At 44.0% G+C, this 20,048-nt stretch overlaps 1 protein-coding gene across 1 annotated transcript in view; it reads left to right on the top strand.

Moving 5' to 3' along the window:
- The window catches only part of ITPR2 (inositol 1,4,5-trisphosphate receptor type 2), a 294,636-nt gene extending 274,793 nt beyond the window's left edge, over nucleotides 1–19,843 (top strand). The window contains exons 57-61 of the mRNA XM_073649236.1: nucleotides 5,344–5,501; nucleotides 5,686–5,851; nucleotides 8,459–8,619; nucleotides 17,414–17,575; nucleotides 18,985–19,843. Coding sequence (XP_073505337.1) covers nucleotides 5,344–5,501; nucleotides 5,686–5,851; nucleotides 8,459–8,619; nucleotides 17,414–17,575; nucleotides 18,985–19,071 — 734 coding nt within the window. The 3' untranslated portion in view covers nucleotides 19,072–19,843. The remainder of the gene's footprint in view (nucleotides 1–5,343; nucleotides 5,502–5,685; nucleotides 5,852–8,458; nucleotides 8,620–17,413; nucleotides 17,576–18,984) is intronic.
- Nucleotides 19,844–20,048: the final 205 nt, after the last annotated feature.

Raw genomic sequence — 20,048 nt, 5'->3', positions numbered from 1 at the left:
CTTCCACGGCAGGACAGCCTTTGAAAGTGTCCTCCCGTGCCGAGGCCAGGCTTGTCCGAAGAGTCAAGGCTAACCCAAGGACAACAAGGAAGGAGCTCCGGGAAGATCTCATGGCAGTGGGGACATTGGTTTCAGTCAATACCATAAGTAACGTACTCCACCGCAATGGTCTCCGTTCCAGACGAGCCTGTATGGTACCTTTACTTTCAAAGCGTCATGTCAAGGCTCGTCTACAGTTTGCTCATGATCACTTGGAGGACTCTGAGACAGACTGGTTCAAGGTTCTATGGTCTGATGAGACCAAGATCGAGATCTTTGGTGCCAACCACACAAGTGACGTTTGGAGACTGGATGGCACTGCTTACGACCCCAAGAATACCATCCCTACAGTCAAGCATGGTGGTGGCAGCATCATGCTGTGGGGCTGTTTCTCTGCCAAGGGGCCTGGCCATCTGGTCCGCATCCATGGGAAGATGGATAGCACGGCCTACCTGGAGATTTTGGCCAAGAACCTCCGCTCCTCCATCAAGGATCTTAAGATGGGTCGTAATTTCATCTTCCAACAAGACAACGACCCAAAGCACACAGCCAAGAAAACCAAGGCCTGGTTCAAGAGGGAAAAAGTCAAGGTGTTGGAGTGGCCTAGTCAGTCTCCTGACCTTAACCCAATTGAAAACTTGTGGAAGGAGCTCAAGAATAAAGTCCACATGAGACACCCAAAGAACCTAGATAACTTGGAGAAGATCTGCATGGAGGAGTGGGCCAAGATAACTCCACAGACCTGTGCCGGCCTGATCAGGTCTTATAAAAGACGATTATTAGCAGTAATTGCAAACAAGGGTTATTCCACAAAATATTAAACATAGGGGTTGTATAATAATTGACCCACACTTTTATGTTTAAAATTTAATAAAATTCAACTGAGCAACATAACTTTTTGGTTTGTAAGATTTATGCTTCTGTTCATAAAACCTACTCTCGTTTGCAGTTTGAAGGCTCTAACTTATTTGCATCTTATCAAACCAGCTAAATCTGCAGGGGGTTGAATACTACATGTAGGCACTGTACATGATAAGATTCTGTCTGCAGTCACCACTAGGGGGAGCTCCCTGTATACAGAGATACATGATAACATTCTATCTGCAGCCACCACTAGAGGGAGCTCCCTGTATACAGAAATACATGATATGATCCTGTCTGCAGTCACCACTAGGGGGAGCTCCCTGTATACAGAGATGCATGATAAGATCCTGTCTGCAGTCACCACTAGGGGGAGCTCCCTGTATACAGAGATGCATGATAAGATTCTGTCTGCAGCCACCACTAGGGGTAGCTTCCTGTATACAGAAATACATGATAAGATTTTGTCTGCAGCCACCACTAGGAGGAGCTCCCTGTATACAGAGATACATGATGAGATTCTGTCTGCAGCCACCACTAGGGGGTTGTCCCTGTATACAGAGGTGCATGATAAGATCCTGTCTGCAGTCACCACTAGGGGAAGCTCCCTGTATACAGAGATACATGATAACATCCTGTCTGCAGCCACCACTAGGGAGAGCTCCCTGTATACAGAGATATATGATAAGATTCTGTCTGCAGCCACCACTAGGGGGAGCTCCCTGTATACAGAGATATATGATTAGATTTTGTCTGCAGCCACCACTAGGGGGAGCTCCCTGTATACAGAGATATATGATAAGATTCTGTCTGCAGCCACCACTAGGGGGAGCTCCCTGTATACAGAGATATATGATTAGATTCTGTCTGCAGCCACCACTAGGGGGTGCTCCCTGTATACAGAGATACATAATAAGATCCTGTCTGCAGCCACCACTAGGGGGAGCTCCCTGTATACACAGATACATGATAAGATTCTGTCTGCAGCCACCACTAGGGAGAGCTCTCTGTATACAGAGATACATGATAAGATCCTGTCTGCAGCCACCACTAGGGGGAGCTCCCTGTATACAGAGATACATGATAAGATCATGTCTCCAGTCACCACTAGGGGGAGATCTCTGTATAGAGAGATACATGATAAGATCCTGTCTGTAGCCTCCACTAGGGGGAGCTCCCTGTATACAGAGATAAATGATAAGATTCTGTCTCCAGTTACCACTAGGGGGAGCTCCCTGTATACAGAGATACATGATAATATCCTGTCTGCAGTCACCACTAGGGGGAGCTCTCTGTATACAAAGATACATGATAAGATCCTGTCTGCAGCCACCACTAGGGGGAGCTCCCTGTATACAGAGATACATGATTTGATCCTGTCTGCAGTCACCACTAGGGGGAGCTCCCTGTATACAGAGATACATGATGGGATTCTGTCTGCAGTCACCACTAGGGGGAGCTCCCTGTATACAGAGATACATGATAACATTCTATCTGCAGCCACCACTAGGGGGAGCTCCCTGTATACAGAAATACATGATATGATCCTGTCTGCAGTCACCCCTAGGGGGAGCTCCCTGTATACAGAGATACAGTGCCTACAAGTAGCATTCAACCCCCTGCAGATTTAGCTGGTTGACACATGCGGAATTAACTTGGCATTGTGACATTTGTACTGTAGATCAGCCCGGAAGTGGGAAATGCACTGCAGCAAATTTTGTTTTTGTTTTTTTTTTGTTTTTTTTGTTTTTTTTTAAAACGTAAAAAGTTAATTCAGAGTGTCATTTATTATTCAACCCCTCAAACCACAAGAATTCTGTTTGGTCCCCCTAAAGTATTAAGAAGTAGTTCAGGCACCAAGAATAATGAGCTTCACATGTGTGGATTAAAGATCTCTTTTGCCAGCCTTTTCTGACTATTTAAGACCCTCCCCAAACTTGTGAACAGCACTCAGACATGGTCAACATGGGAAAGACAAAGGAGCATTCCAAGGCCATCAGAGACAAGATCGTGGAGGGTCACAAGGCTGGCAAGGGGTACAAAACCCTTTCCAAGGAGTTGGGCCTACCTGTCTCCACTGTTGGGAGCATTATCCGTAAGTGGAAGGCTTATGGAACTACTGTTAGCCTTCCACGGCAGGACAGCCTTTGAAAGTGTCCTCCCGAGCCGAGGCCAGGCTTGTCCGAAGAGTCAAGGCTAACCCAAGGACAACAAGGAAGGAGCTCCGGGAAGATCTCATGGCAGTGGGGACATTGGTTTCAGTCAATACCATAAGTAACGTACTCCACCGCAATGGTCTCCGTTCCAGACGAGCCCGTAAGGTACCTTTACTTTCAAAGCGTCATGTCAAGGCTCGTCTACAGTTTGCTCATGATCACTTGGAGGACTCTGAGACAGACTGGTTCAAGGTTCTATGGTCTGATGAGACCAAGATCGAGATCTTTGGTGCCAACCACACAAGTGACGTTTGGAGACTGGATGGCACTGCTTACGACCCCAAGAATACCATCCCTACAGTCAAGCATGGTGGTGGCAGCATCATGCTGTGGGGCTGTTTCTCTGCCAAGGGGCCTGGCCATCTGGTCCGCATCCATGGGAAGATGGATAGCACGGCCTACCTGGAGATTTTGGCCAAGAACCTCCGCTCCTCCATCAAGGATCTTAAGATGGGTCGTAATTTCATCTTCCAACAAGACAACGACCCAAAGCACACAGCCAAGAAAACCAAGGCCTGGTTCAAGAGGGAAAAAGTCAAGGTGTTGGAGTGGCCTAGTCAGTCTCCTGACCTTAACCCAATTGAAAACTTGTGGAAGGAGCTCAAGAATAAAGTCCACATGAGACACCCAAAGAACCTAGATAACTTGGAGAAGATCTGCATGGAGGAGTGGGCCAAGATAACTCCACAGACCTGTGCCGGCCTGATCAGGTCTTATAAAAGACGATTATTAGCTGGAATTGCAAACAAGGGTTATTCCACAAAATATTAAACATAGGGGTTGTATAATAATTGACCCACACTTTTATGTTTAAAATTTAATAAAATTCAACTGAGCAACATAACTTTTTGGTTTGTAAGATTTATGCTTCTGTTCATAAAACCTACTCTCGTTTGCAGTTTGAAGGCTCTAACTTATTTGCATCTTATCAAACCAGCTAAATCTGCAGGGGGTTGAATACTACTTGTAGGCACTGTACATGATAAGATTCTGTCTGCAGTCACCACTAGGGGGAGCTCCCTGTATACACAGATACATGATAACATTCTATCTGCAGCCACCACTAGAGGGAGCTCCCTGTATACACAGATACATGATAACATTCTATCTGCAGCCACCACTAGAGGGAGCTCCCTGTATACAGAAATACATGATATGATCCTGTCTGCAGTCACCACTAGGGGGAGCTCCCTGTATACAGAGATGCATGATAAGATCCTGTCTGCAGTCACCACTAGGGGGAGCTCCCTGTATACAGAGATGCATGATAAGATTCTGTCTGCAGCCACCACTAGGAGGAGCTCCCTGTATACAGAGATACATGATGAGATTCTGTCTGCAGCCACCACTAGGGGGTTGTCCCTGTATACAGAGGTGCATGATAAGATCCTGTCTGCAGTCACCACTAGGGGGAGCTCCCTGTATACAGAGATGCATGATAAGATCCTGTCTGCAGTCACCACTAGGGGGAGCTCCCTGTATACAGAGATGCATGATAAGATTTTGTCTGCAGCCACCACTAGGAGGAGCTCCCTGTATACAGAGATACATGATGAGATTCTGTCTGCAGCCACCACTAGGGGGTTGTCCCTGTATACAGAGGTGCATGATAAGATCCTGTCTGCAGTCACCACTAGGGGGAGCTCCCTGTATACAGAGATACATGATAACATCCTGTCTGCAGCCACCACTAGGGAGAGCTCCCTGTATACAGAGATATATGATAAGATTCTGTCTGCAGCCACCACTAGGGGGAGCTCCCTGTATACAGAGATATATGATTAGATTTTGTCTGCAGCCACCACTAGGGGGAGCTCCCTGTATACAGAGATATATGATAAGATTCTATCTGCAGCCACCACTAGGGGGAGCTCCCTGTATACAGAGATATATGATTAGATTCTGTCTGCAGCCACCACTAGGGGGTGCTCACTGTATACAGAGATACATGATAAGATTCTGTCTGCAGCCACCACTAGGGGGAGCTCCCTGTATACAGATACATGATAAGATCCTGTCTGCAGCCACCACTAGAGGGAGCTCCCTGAATACAGAGATACATGATAAGATCCTGTGTGCAGCCACCACAAGGGGGAGCTCCCCTCATACTGTGTTTCTTATGAGTTAAGCTACCTCTAACGGAGAAACCATGTAACTGCTTAGTGCGTTCCACCAGCCCTCTTGTCCATCCCCGTTGGACTGCCTGTATTTTCGGTGTCATGGTAAGACACTTGCTATTTTGTGTTCTTTACAGATGGAGAAACAGGAGAAGAAGGGAATGAACGAGCCTGTGACACGCTGCTGATGTGTATCGTGACAGTCCTGAACCAAGGTCTGAGGAATGGGGGAGGTGTAGGAGACGTTCTCCGGAAGCCTTCAAAGGATGTAAGTCTTATATTTCTTGTATGTAATCCAGTTGTTTAATGTTGTCCAATGTTTCCTCCACATTGGAGGTGCCAATTTATCCATGACATTAATGGGAAATGTCTACAGGTCATGTTGTGGTGGACCACCATGGTTCTTCACCCTAGTCTCTTACCCACATGACTCCTTCACTCCTATCTTTCAGGAGCCCCTCTTTGCTGCCAGGGTCGTGTATGATCTTCTCTTCTACTTCATTGTCATCATTATCGTCCTCAATCTAATCTTTGGTGTCATCATTGATACATTTGCTGATCTGAGGAGTGAGAAGCAGAAGAAGGAGGAGATCCTGAAGACCACGTGCTTCATCTGTGGTAAGTGTCACCGCTGTATATGCCCAACACTGGTGCCACGTGCCCCTTGTGTGCTGTCCTCTGCTCATTATGTGTGAAGGTGAAGCTGAGACCTTGCGCTCCTTTCCCCGCTGTCGTTGTGTACGGCAGAGTTATTATCCGCAGTGAATTACTGTCTCCAATTATCTGATTAGATTTCCATATAAATAAAGAAAATATAAATCACATCCTTGAATCATCTCGGGTCGCTTCCTTATATCAGCAGGTGATGTGTCTCCATCCCTCCCTATGGCTCCTCTCAGCTCCTTTCTATCTCCCCAATGTTTTTTTTCTCTTCCTCTCTTTGACTTTTCTTTTTGTTTGGCAATCCTCCTTACTTTCTGTTCCCTTTTTTTTTTTTTTTTTTTTTACTATCGGTTCTTCTTTAGCTTTTCATTTTTTTTTCATCTTTTCTCTTTTTGTCCTCTCCCATCTCTTGCACATTTATCTTTTTTCTGGCTTTTCTCCTTCTCTCTACCCTTCCCTTTATGTCTACCCCTTAATCTCCACATTCTCTGTTCATCTTCTCCCTTTCCCTGTATATTCATTTTTTTCGGTTACCTCTGCCCCTCTCCTTTTTTTTATATCCTAGCATTTTTAAGCCTCACTGCTTTCTTTTTCCTCCCCTTTATCTCACTATCTCCTCCTTTTTCTCTCACTATCTCCTCCCCTTTCTTACTGTCTCCTTTCTCTCTCCTCCCCTTTCTCTCTCTCCTCCCCTTTCTCTCTCTCCTCCCCTTTCGCTCTCTCTTCCCCTTTCGCTCTCTCCTCCCCTTCCTCTCCCCCCCTTCCTCTCCCCCCCTTCCTCTCCCCCCCTTCCTCTCCTCCCCTTTCTCTCCTCCCCTTTCTCTCCTCCCCTTTCTCTCCTCCCCTTTCTCTCCTCCCCTTTCTCTCCTCCCCTTTCTCTCCTCCCCTTTCTCTCCTCCCTTTTCGCTCTCCCCTTTCTCTCTCCCCTCTCCTTTCTCTCTCCCCTCTCCTTTCTCTCTCCCCTCCCCTTTCTCTCTCTCCTCCCCTTTCTCTCTCTCCTCCCCTTTCTCTCTCTCTCCTCCCCTTTCTCTCTCTCCTCCCCTTTCTCTCTCTCCTCCCCTTTCTCTCTCTCTCCTCCCCTTTCTCTCTCTCTCCTCCCCTTTCTCTCTCTCCTCCCCTTTCTCTCTCTCTCTCCTCCCCTTTCTCTCTCTCTCCTCCCCTTTCTCTCTCTCTCCTCCCCTTTCTCTCTCTCTCCTCCCCTTTCTCTCTGTCTCCTCCCCTTTCTCTCTCTCTCCTCCCCTTTCTCTCTCTCTCTCCTCCCCTTTCTCTCTCTCTCCTCCCCTTTCTCTCTCTCTCCTCTCCTTTCTCTCCCTCTCCTCCCCTTTCTCTCTCTCTCCTCCCCCTTCTCTCTCTCTCCTCCCCCTTCTCTCTCTCTCCTCCCCTTTCTCTCTCTCTCCTCCCCTTTCTCTCTCTCTCCTCCCCTTTCTCTCTCTCTCTCCTCCCCTTTCTCTCTCTCTCCTCCCCTTTCTCTCTCTCCTCTCCTTTCTCTCCCTCTCCTCCCCTTTCTCTCTCTCTCCTCCCCTTTCTCTCTCTCTCTCCTCCCCTTTCTCTCTCTCTCCTCCCCTTTCTCTCTCTCTCCTCTCCTTTCTCTCCCTCTCCTCCCCTTTCTCTCCCTCTCCTCCCCTTTCTCTCTCTCTCCTCCCCCTTCTCTCTCTCTCCTCCCCTTTCTCTCTCTCCTCCCCTTTCTCTCTCTCTCCTCCCCTTTCTCTCTCTCTCCTCCCCTTTCTCTCTCTCTCCTCCCCTTTCTCTCTCTCTCCTCCCCTTTCTCTCTCTCCTCCCCTTTTTGTCACTATCTTTTACCCTTTCTTCATGCCTGCTCCTTTTGATTTTCAGCTCTTCCCTTTTAGTTATCTTTTACTTCTACTTTTTTTCTTATAATATCCTCCCCCTTTCTCTTTCGTCACCTCCTCCTTTTTCTATATGATGCCCTCTTTTTGTATCTATAATTTTCTCTCTTGATTTCTCTCCCTTCCTATCTCCTTTCTCTCCCTTTTTTTTTCTTATTTTCTCTTTTCCTTTCTTATCTCACCATTTCTTATGTCCTCTTACCTTTCTTAACCTTCCTCCTTCCTATGGCCAAATCCTCTTTCTTTTGTATTCTCGCACCTATACTTTTTACCCCTTTCTCTCTTTCTCCTCCTTTTTCTAGCTCTTCCTCTTTTTTCTCTTTTTCCCTTTGTCTTTTGATCTTTCCTGTCTCCTCCCCTTGGGCTTATCTTCACTTTCTATTTTCTCTACCTTCTCCTCACAACTTTCCATCATCCTATTTCTATCTCCTTCCCTTTTTCATTTTTCCCCTCCCTTTTATCTTTCTATTTCCTCCTAATTCTTTCTCCTTACTTTCTTATCCTTTCCCCCTCCTTTGATCCTGCTCTTCCACTCCGCACTTTCCTTCTTTACTCCTTCTTCTTCCTTTTATTCCTGTCACCCCTCTTCTATTCTTTTCTCACTTTTCTTCACCTTCTTTCCTCTCTTTTTTTCTGCCCTTCTCTCTCTTTTTCCTTCTTTTCTCCTCACTCCCCACTTCCTCCTCCTCCTCTTCTTATTTTGTTTTTCTTTCAGGTCTGGAGAGAGACAAGTTTGACAATAAGACGGTGTCCTTCGAGGAGCACATCATGTCAGAACACTGCATGTGGCATTATTTGTACTTTATTGTTCTGGTCAAAGTGAAGGACCCCACGGAATATACTGGCCCGGAGAGCTTTGTGGCTAAAATGATTGCAGTAAGTCACCTAAAATGTCATATATAATCCTAATTGTATGTGCTTGTAGCCTGACATCTCCCTTAGCCCATACTTTACACTGCAGCATGATCTGCCCTGATTAGTTGCGGTGCATAAGCACAAGCGCAGCAGGAAGTTGCCGCATGGAGAGCGGATTTCCTTGAGAAGGATATGAGTTGCTTTATTTTGAGCCTTCATTTTACCAACTAAAAAAATTCTAATTGTACAACAGCAAAATCTGACAAATCTTCATGTTACAGAATTCCATGTACAAAGTTATCTCCAGTGAGTGAAGTGACCCAATTAGAAAGGACTCTCTACCCCCAGCCCTTTCTCACTTTCTCTCCCCTGTTTTCTTTCTATCCCTTTGTTTTCTATCTCTTCTTTCTTTCTTACCCCTTCCCTTTATTCGCACCCCCTCCCCTTTATCTGTCTCTATCCTCAACTGTTTTTCTGAGGTCCTTCCCCTTTATCTCCTACCTCAGCTTTCTCTTCCTTTCCCCTCCCTTTCTCTATCGCCTTCCCTTTCTCTTGTCTCTTCACTTTTCTATATTTCCTTTTTCTTTCTATCTCTGCCCATTGCATTTTTATCACCTCCCTTTCTCTCTGTCCCAGCCCCTTTATCTTTCATGTTTTATTGCCTTTTCAATCTTATCCCTATTCTCTCTTTTCCCTATCACCTGCCCTTCCTCTCTTTCTCCTCCTTTTTTAGTCCATCCATGGCCCTTTATCCCCTCCCACTTTTTTTCTATTACCTCTTCTATCAACCCTTCTCTAGCTCCCCCTCACTGACTATCTGTCTCCTTCCATTTTCCTCTATCTTTCCCTTTTTCTTTATCCCTCCCATTTTTTTTTTTCCTCTTCTATCTCAACCCTTCTCTTACTTTCCCCTCCTGTTCTCTCTATCGTCTCTCCCTTTACATCTATTCCTGCCCCTTAATCCCCTGTCCTTTTTTTCTGTTGCCTCTTCTATCTCAATTCTTCTCTCTGTACCCCTCCCTTTCTATCATCTTTTCTTTTTCGATGTCTCCTTCCCTTTGACGCTATCTCCTGCACAATCAACCTACCCCTTTCCGTTTATCTACTTCACTTTTCTTTCTATTGCCTCTTCTATCTCAACCCTTTTCTTCCTACCTCTCACTTTCTCTCTTTTGCCTCTCCTTTGTCTCTGTCTCCTCCCCTTCCCCTATCTCCTCCTTTTTCTATCTATCTCTGCCTCTTTATCCCCTCCCCTTTTTATCTATCTCTGCCTCTTTATCCCCTCCCCTTTTTATCTATCTCTGCCTCTTTATCCCCTCCCCTTTTTTTTCTGTTGCCTCTTCTGTCAACCATTCTCTCTCCTCCTCTTTTACTATCTGTCCACTCCCATTTCTCTATCTCATCCCCTTTTTGTTTTCCCCCCGCCTCTTTGTCCCCTCCAGTTTTCCTTCTTTTGCCTCTTCTATCTCAACACTTCTCTTTCTTTCCCTTCCTGTGCTCTCTATTGCCTCTCTTTTCCTCTTTCTCCTCTCCTTTTATATATATATCCCTGTCCATTTATCTCTTCTTTTTTTCTATTGCCTCTTCTATCTTAACACTCTTCTCTCTTCCCCTCCCTTTCTGTCATCTTTTTTTTTTTTCTTGGTCTCTTTCCCTTTTTCTCCTCTTTATATCTATCACTACCCCTTTATCCTGCCTCTTTTCTCCTTCTCTTTTCTTTTTATTGCCTCTTCTAGCTCAACCCTTTTCTTCCTACCTCTCCCTTTCTATTGTCACTCTTTTTTCTCTGTCTCCTCCCTTTCTATCTATCCCTGCCTCTTTATCTCCTCCCATTCTATTTCCATTGTGCCTTCTATTTCAACCTTTCACCCCCTCCCTATTTCTCTATCCACTCCCCTTTCTCTGTCTCTAATTCCATTTTTCTCTATTTCCTCCCCTTTTCTATACCCCTGCCCCTTTATTTCCTCTCTTTTTTCCTATTGACTGTTCTATCTCAACCCTTCTCTTTTTCTACCTCTCCTGTTCTTTATCCCCTCCCTTTTCTCTGTCTCGTCCATTTTCCTCTATCTCCTCCCTTTTCTATCTTTCCCTGCCCCTTTACTTCCTCCCTTTTTTCCTATTGACTCTTCTGCCTCAACCCTTCTCTTTTTTTACCTCTCCTGTTCTCTCCAGTACCTCCCTTTTTTCTGTCTCCTCCCCTTTTCTGCTATATCCTCCCCTTTTCTATCTTTCCCTGCCCCTTTATTTCCTCCCTTTTTTTTACTATTAACTCTTTTATCTCAACTCTTCTATTTCTCCCTTTCTCTTTATCCCCCTCTTCTTTGTCTCCTCCCCTTTTCTATCTATCCCTGCCCCTTTATTTCCTCCCTTTTTTTTTACTATTAACTCTTTTATCTCAACTCTTCTATTTCTCCCTTTCTCTTTATCCCCCTCTTCTTTGTCTCCTCCCCTTTTCTATCTATCCCCGCCACTTTTCTATCTATCCCTGCCCCTTTATTTCCTTTCTTTTGTTTCTATTGCCTCTTCTATCTCAACCCTTCTTTCTTCCTCTCTCTTTCTCTCTAACCCTTCCCTTTCTCTTTGTCTCCTCCCCCTTTCCTACATCTCCTCCCCTTTCTTTACCTTTTATCTATCTCCTTTCTCTATCTCCTCTCCTTTCTCTATCTCCTCCCTTTTCTTTTCTAATACTCTTATTTATACACTTGTTCTGTGATTTCTCCCTCTGCTCCTCTGTCCCTCCACAGTACTTTACACTGCAGCTCGGCCTGCTCTGATTAGCTGCTGTGTATAAGCACGAGCCCAGCAAGACGTCAGCACATGGGAGAGCAAGAAGCTTGAAACTTTTGTGCCTTGTTTCTGACCAAAATGTCCAAACAGCGAAAGAAAAAAATCCCAATTATGAAGTTCTGACAAAGCTCGTTGCGGCACAATTACACAGGCGGAGTTATTTTTAGCGATTTGTATTGACCCAATTTGGGAACGCGCAGCCCCAGATTGAGCATTTTATAAGGCGATAATGTGTTTTGCTTACAGATTGTATAATTGCCGCGTGTAGGAGGGAGACAGATGAGGAGCCAGATCCTCATAATCTACGTCTCGTACGACCCCCTCCTCGTCTTCTGCCGCACTTTAGACCCTGATCCAAAAAAAAAAACCTCGGTGTCACCGACGGAGTAAATTTCCCAGAAATTAAAAATTGTTGATTTTGCAGCCGGTAATTTCCTCCGTCTGCAATTAGTACATTTTGTTTTAATAACTTAAGTGAATTTTATTTATTACGGTTGCGCGGCTAAATTGTAACTTAATTGCTTGTTTGTGTTGGATGTAACTTTATTTTGGAGCTCGTCCAAATACATAAACTTCAGGTGACATAGCCCCTATGTGTAAAAAAAAAAAAATCCATTAAAGGGTGACTCTACTTTGTATTTTTTTTTGCAGAAAATATTAGGGTGTTGTTTAAGTAACAATTCCTTAATATAAAGTTATTACCAGAGTCGCTCCTGGCAGCCGCCATTGAGGTCCAAATCAGGAGTTTTGGTGGGAAATAAAAAATGGAAGTTGCCATTAAAGTTTAGGTTGTCACAGCTCCGCCCCTTTACTACAGAGCTCTTGTTGATCATGTGACCTTTGCTGTCCAGTGGCTGCTCGACTTCTGTTCGATTTGCTTGTAGTAAATCTGTGAGACCGGATTGGTGCCCAGGTAGTTGGAGGGGCAATGGGGGGGCACATATTTATGGGTGGGGAACTGTATGGCTTTAATATGTCATATAGTGCCCACATTAATACTGCCATACATCACTTATATTAATAATGCCATACAGTGTTCTTATCAATAGTGACATACAGTGCTTATGTAATAAATCCATAGAGTGCCCACATCAATAGTGACAAACATTATCCATATTAGTAGTTTTATACAGTTCAGAAATGTCACACCGTGCCATACAGTGCATTCGTTAGTTGTGCCATACAGTTCCCATATCAATAGTGCCAACAAGTATCCATATTAGTAGTGCCATACAGTATCTATATTGGTAGTGTCATATGTTGCCCGTTACAATAGTGCTGTTCAGTATCCATAGTAGTAGTGTCATAAAGTGCCCATATCAGTAGTGCTACACAGTACCTATATTAGTAGTGCTACACAGTACCTATATTAGTAGTGCTACACAGTACCTATATTAGTAGTGCTACACAGTACCTATATTAGTAGTGCTACACAGTACCTATATTAGTAGTGCTACACAGTACCTATATTAGTAGTGCTACACAGTACCTATATTAGTAGTGCTACACAGTACCTATATTAGTAGTGCTACACAGTACCCGTATCAGTAGTGTCGTACAGTACCAGTATTAGTTGTGCTCTACAGTACCTATTAGTAGTGCTATACAGTACTATACAGTACCTATATCAGTAGTGCCATACAGTACCTATATTAGTAGTGCTATACAGTGCCCTACAGTACCTATATCAGTAGTGCCGTACAGTACCTATATTAGTAGTGCTATACAGTGCCATACAGTACCTATATCAGTAGTGCCATACAGTACCTATATCAGTAGTGCTATACAGTGCCCTACAGTACCTATATCAGTAGTGCCATACAGTACCTATATTAGTAGTGCTATACAGTGCCATACAGTACCTATATTAGTAGTGCCATACAGTACCTATATTAGTAGTGCTATACAGTGCCATACAGTACCTATATTAGTAGTGCCATACAGTACCTATATTAGTAGTGCTATACAGTGCCATACAGTACCTATATTAGTAGTGCTATACAGTGCCATACAGTACCTATATTAGTAGTGCTATACAGTGCCCATATCAGTAGTGCCGTACAGTATCTATATTAGTGCTATACAGAGCCATACAGTACCTATATTAGTAGTGCCATACAGTACCTATATCAGTAGTGCTATACAGTGCCATACAGTACCTATATCAGTAGTGCCATACAGTACCTATATCAGTAGTGCTATACAGTGCCATACAGTACCTATATTAGTAGTGCCATACAGTACCTATATCAGTAGTGCTATACAGTGCCATACAGTACCTATATCAGTAGTGCCGTACAGTACCAATATTAGTAGTGCTGTACAGTGCCATACAGTACCTATATCAGTAGTGCCGTACAGTACCTATATTAGTAATGCTATACAGTGCCCTACAGTACCTATATTAGTAGTGCTATACTGCTATACAGTGCCATACAGTACCTATATCAGTAGTGCCCTACAGTACCTATATTAGTAGTGCTATACAGTGCCCTACAGTACCTATATTAGTAGTGCTATACAGTGCCCTACAGTACCTATATTAGTAGTGCTATACAGTGCCCTACAGTACCTATATTAGTAGTGCCGTACAGTACCTATATTAGTAGTGCTATACAGTTCCCTACAGTACCTATATTAGTAGTGCTATACAATACCTATATTAGTAGTGCTATACAGTGCCCTACAGTACCTATATTAGTAGTGCTATACAGTACCTATATTAGTAGTGCTATACAGTGCCCTGCAGTACCTATATTAGTAGTGCTATACAATACCTATATTAGTAGTGCTATACAGTGCCCTACAGTACCTATATTAGTAGTGCTATACTGCTATACAGTGCCATACAGTACCTATATCAGTAGTGCCGTACAGTACCTATATTAGTAGTGCTATACCGTGCCCTACAGTACCTATATTAGTAGTGCTATACAGTACCTATATTAGTAGTGCTATACAGTACCTATATTAGTAGTGCTATACAGTGCCCTACAGTACCTATATCAGTAGTGCTATACAGTACCTATATTAGTAGTGCTATACAGTGCCCTACAGTACCTATATCAGTAGTGCTATACAGTACCTATATTAGTAGTGCTATACAGTACCTATATTAGTAGTGCTATACAGTGCCCTGCAGTACCTATATTAGTAGTGCTATACAGTGCCCTACAGTACCTATATTAGTAGTGCTATACAGTGCCATACAGTACCTATATCAGTAGTGCCGTACAGTACCTATATTAGTAGTGCTATACCGTGCCCTACAGTACCTATATTAGTACTGCTATACAGTGCCCTACAGTACCTATATTAGTAGTGCTATACAGTACCTATATTAGTAGTGCTATACAGTGCCCTACAGTACCTATATTAGTAGTGCTATACAGTGCCATACAGTACCTATATTAGTAGTGCCATACAGTACCTATATTAGTAGTGCTATACAGTGCCATACAGTACCTATATTAGTAGTGCTATACAGTGCCATACAGTACCTATATTAGTAGTGCTATACAGTGCCCATATCAGTAGTGCCGTACAGTATCTATATTAGTGCTATACAGAGCCATACAGTACCTATTAGTAATGCTATACAGTACCTATATTAGTAGTGCTATACAGTACCTATATTAGTAGTGCTATACAGTGCCCTACAGTACCTATATCAGTAGTGCTATACAGTACCTATATTAGTAGTGCTATACAGTGCCCTACAGTACCTATATCAGTAGTGCTATACAGTACCTATATTAGTAGTGCTATACAGTACCTATATTAGTAGTGCTATACAGTGCCCTGCAGTACCTATATTAGTAGTGCTATACAGTGCCCTACAGTACCTATATTAGTAGTGCTATACAGTGCCATACAGTACCTATATCAGTAGTGCCGTACAGTACCTATATTAGTAGTGCTATACCGTGCCCTACAGTACCTATATTAGTACTGCTATACAGTGCCCTACAGTACCTATATTAGTAGTGCTATACAGTACCTATATTAGTAGTGCTATACAGTGCCCTACAGTACCTATATTAGTAGTGCTATACAGTGCCATACAGTACCTATATTAGTAGTGCCATACAGTACCTATATTAGTAGTGCTATACAGTGCCATACAGTACCTATATTAGTAGTGCTATACAGTGCCATACAGTACCTATATTAGTAGTGCTATACAGTGCCATACAGTACCTATATTAGTAGTGCTATACAGTGCCCATATCAGTAGTGCCGTACAGTATCTATATTAGTGCTATACAGAGCCATACAGTACCTATTAGTAATGCTATACAGTACCTATATTAGTAGTGCTATACAGTGCCCTACAGTACCTATATTAGTAGTGCTATACAGTACCTATATTAGTAGTGCTATACAGTGCCCTGCAGTACCTATATTAGTAGTGCTATACAATACCTATATTAGTAGTGCTATACAGTGCCCTACAGTACCTATATTAGTAGTGCTATACAGTGCCCTACAGTACCTATATTAGTAGTGCTATACAGTACCTATATTAGTAGTGCTATACGGTGCCCTACAGTACCTATATCAGTAGTGCCATACAGTACCTATATTAGTAGTGCTATACAGTACCTATATTAGTAGTGCTATACGGTGCCCTACAGTACCTATATTAGTAGTGCTATACAGTGCCATATGAGTAGTGCCATATGGTGCTCATCGTTAATTCCATATAGTAACCATATTAATGGTCCAGTACAGTCTCTATATAAATAGCGCCGCACAGTGGCCGTGCAGGGTGTCGGCATTTGACTAATTTTCTATAGTAAACCCCCTGCAGACGTGATTGTACGGAGCAGAGAGCCGGGAGGGCGACCTCTCGGGGCCGGGAGCGCTGTCATACTTCACATTTCACTGTCACACTGATGGGTGACGCAGAACACAGCACAGTGGGAGCTGAACGTGTCTGGCTTTTCGGTATTATACGTGTCTCACACACCCTGTGGAAATCCATCAGATCAGAGGTCACCGCATAATTGGTGGTAAACAGTCACAGGGCCCATAATGGGCGCACGTGCGGCGCGGCTGGTGCACGAGGCTCTTTTATGGCCCCTTAAACTCGTCTGAACCTGGAATCGTCTCTCTCTGCGGCTGATAAACCTTAGTACACATTGTTATCTGGGGCCCGACACGAGGACCGAGGCTCCAAATGACCCAAACCTCCTGATTATCTGTGTACTGTCCTGGATGACACCAGGTGGCGGAAATCACTCCAGGGCAGAGGACGCGGCGCCGCGCAGGATGACGGGAGCATAATACCGTACACTTGTACCTGAAATAAACCTCCAATCCCTATGTAATGGGGGCCCTGATCCTGAGTTACACCCTTTCTTCTCATCGTGCCCATCTCCGTCAGCCCCATAGAGTTCATGCTCCACCACCACTCGACAGGAGAAACACGGGAACCCCTGTTCTCCAGGACTTTCATCCATTAACCAAAGCTGAGAGTGGCTACAAAGAGCTTCTCTCCTCCTGGAGGACCCGACACGTCCTTGCATTACTGGGTTAGTGTTCTGATTTCAATAAGAGCTGTGTAATACCTCTTCTGACCTGCGGGGGTGCTGCAGGGAAATCCACAGATTGCTGGAGGTCCAGACAATCTTGTCCAAAATGGAGAACCCCTTTAAGCTTTATTTACATAACAGTGGACAACCCCTTTAAAGCTGACAACCAGTAGAAACTTCAGTCTCTGTGGAAGCTGGATGAAGACAAATATGGCCTCCATTTTTTGCCCTAAATGATGTTGACTGAAGCTATAAGGCACATCGTTCTTCATACACCTCAGCCCTAAACAATTATTGGGGGGTGGAGAACCCCCCTCCATTCATTGGCGGGTGGAGACCTCTCCCCATGGATTTTTTTAAAGGTGTACATACCCTTTTTCCATTCCAGGGAGCTGAGGTTTTTTGGACATCCCAGTGATGGACGTTGTGACTACATGTCCTCGTTGTGGAATCTGCCACGAGATAAATCTCTCTCTTTGCGCTTTTTACAGGAAAAAAACTTGGACTGGTTTCCTCGGATGCGCGCCATGTCACTCGTCAGCAGCGAGGGCGAAAACGAGCAGAATGAAATCAGGAATTTGCAGGAAAAACTGGAATCTACGATGAGCCTGGTGAAGCAGCTGTCTGGACAGCTTGCCGAACTGAAAGAGCAGGTGAGTAAATGTGGAGTCAGGGGGGGCGGAGCATTTGTACACGTGATTTCTCATTGGATCCCTATGTCATGCTCCACCCCCGCGGAGCCTCTATTGCGTATAACAAGGTTTTGTATCAGTTTTTCCCTCACGAATCCTGGTGACAGCAAAAAAAAATGATGGTCTACCAGATTCATAACGATGGTCCTGAGTGTAGGGACAACCTCCGTGATGTCCACATTTCCTAACAGGGCATATAGAATGGAGAAAGTGAGGTATCAAATGCTCCGCCCCCGCGGAGCCTCTATTGAGTTTAACAAGGGTTTCTATCAGTTTTGCCTTCACGAATCTCAATGAAACCAAAAAAATGATGGTCTACCAGATTCTTTGTGGTCCTGAGTGTAGGGACAACCTCCTCTTTGATGTCCACATATCCTTATAAGGCATATGGAATAGGGAAGTCTTAGTGAAGCATCACCTTTAACTGTAACACTATGGGAGGAGATTGTGGTCGAAGAAGTGACAACCATGGGTTTGATTGAGAAATGTGGTCAGAATCGTTGTCAGATCACATGGAAGGGAGGAGCAAATGTTTTCTAGACTAGGGCAGTCCAGCATACGAAATTAGTTTTAGGTTCCATTTATAAAGTAACGGGTATCAAGACCCCATTGGAAGTTGATAGGTACCATCAAGGTTCTAGAAATGAAGCTCATGAAAAGAGCCTCAGCATATTCTTGAGCCAGTTGAAAAACAGGAGCCTAGGAACCATTTACCTCTCTCTTTGGGTGATTACGATTTTGGTATATGTACACAAAAAAGTTCATACTGCCATACAGTATACTGCCTCTCTGTGCCCCACTTGAGGAGAGCTAATTTGCATACTTTTTTTTTCCCAAGACTCCCTGCACTAGCTGGATATCCCTAAGGAGAACCAGTAGTCTCAGAAACCATCTCCTTCATTACAAATGATTTATTAGTAAGTGCTTTAAGAGATCAGGATGGCTGAGGAATAAGGAGCACCCATGGAATGGTGGGGTCTACTTCTCAGGACCCCCTATCTATTAGCCAGGACTGTCTGACCCGCCCCTTCCTATCAGCCAATCAAAACTTCCCCTATCAATCATGTGATCGCCGAGGATCAGACCCTTGATCAGGCGATCAGAAGTGGTCCACAGGGGAATTTACCCAATCAGGGGTCTACTTAGCAAGTTCTATGACATATCCCCCAACTACTAGGTGCAATTCTTAATATTGGGGGCCCCTCAGACTCCCTATAACAATTTAGGGCTACGTCACCTCTTGTCCTAGATAACCTCAGACTATAATTCCCTAATTCCGGGCCCTGGTAGGTGACAGATTATGAAATATTCTGGATTATCAGATGCCAGATTACAGGGATTTCACTGAATTTTTTTTATTTTTTTTACAGATGACAGAACAAAGGAAAAACAAACAGCGTCTGGGATTTCTAGGCTCAAACTCATCTCACGTCAACCATCATCTCTCACCGCACTGATTCTGCAGGTGAAGCGTAAAAAATGTCCGCCATCCCTATGTTATTGCTTTATCGAGGGTGACAGGGAGATGGACTGGTCGGGACCACAACTGCGGATGTACAAGGGACAGTGTGTGCGGCCCCTTTAAGGGATCATGTCGCACTCGTTGGTGAGTGATACCGACAGCAGCGCAAAGACTGGATCTACTAAGCGATGACTGCACAACCCGCGCCGTGCCTTTAAGACATGAACAAGTGATCTTCTCGTAATGACGTTTTGGTGACATTTGCATCATTTTAGCTTTTTTTTTTATTCCGCTAACGCTCGGGGATTATCATCAACTACTTTTCATCATCTCATTACAATGCTGGGAGTTTGTTTAATGCCATCTTAAAGGGGTATGTCAATCGTTGACAGCAAGCCGAGATCTTGAAGACTGTGAGGAATTGACATATAATCTATTAGAACTTTTCATTATCATAATTGCCAACAGGGAGGATTTTTGCTGGGACAAGTCAGGTAGTAAAAGGGGCGTGGTTAAGCAAAACCACACCCCAATTTTTTTTAAAAATGTGGGTGGGACTTATATGTCCTGAAATTGACATGCATTATACAATGGGTTAAGCTTCATTTGCATAAAGATGGATGACTCCCTCTAAATTCGTCTCATCAGCTGGGGTGGGGGATGGGAAGGGGGTTTTTATTATGTTTTATGATTTTTATAGAATTCTGTACATAGAATGGATCAGACCGGGGGACCACTGTAAAGACTAGTGCAATAAAAAAGAATGTATTAGACCATCGCTGTGATTATCAACCCATAAAGTAAAATGTGACATGAATTGAAGAGCACTTGAAACCAGATCAAAAGTGACCAATTTTTACTTTTATCTTATTCTCGCTGCTCCGCTGAGTATTCCGGTTTTAGTTTTTTGTAAATCCGCCATACGGTTCCAGAGATATTGGCCTTTTTATAATGTTCAGCGAGGGGGCGTGG

Source organism: Phyllobates terribilis, unplaced genomic scaffold (assembly GCF_046119375.1).
Source record: "Phyllobates terribilis strain yellow unplaced genomic scaffold, ASM4611937v1 Scaffold_10__3_contigs__length_209671492, whole genome shotgun sequence".
In the NCBI taxonomy this organism is placed as follows: domain Eukaryota; kingdom Metazoa; phylum Chordata; class Amphibia; order Anura; family Dendrobatidae; genus Phyllobates; species Phyllobates terribilis.
Note: the sequence above shows the minus strand (reverse complement) of the source record. Positions and strands in the feature narration are given on the sequence as shown.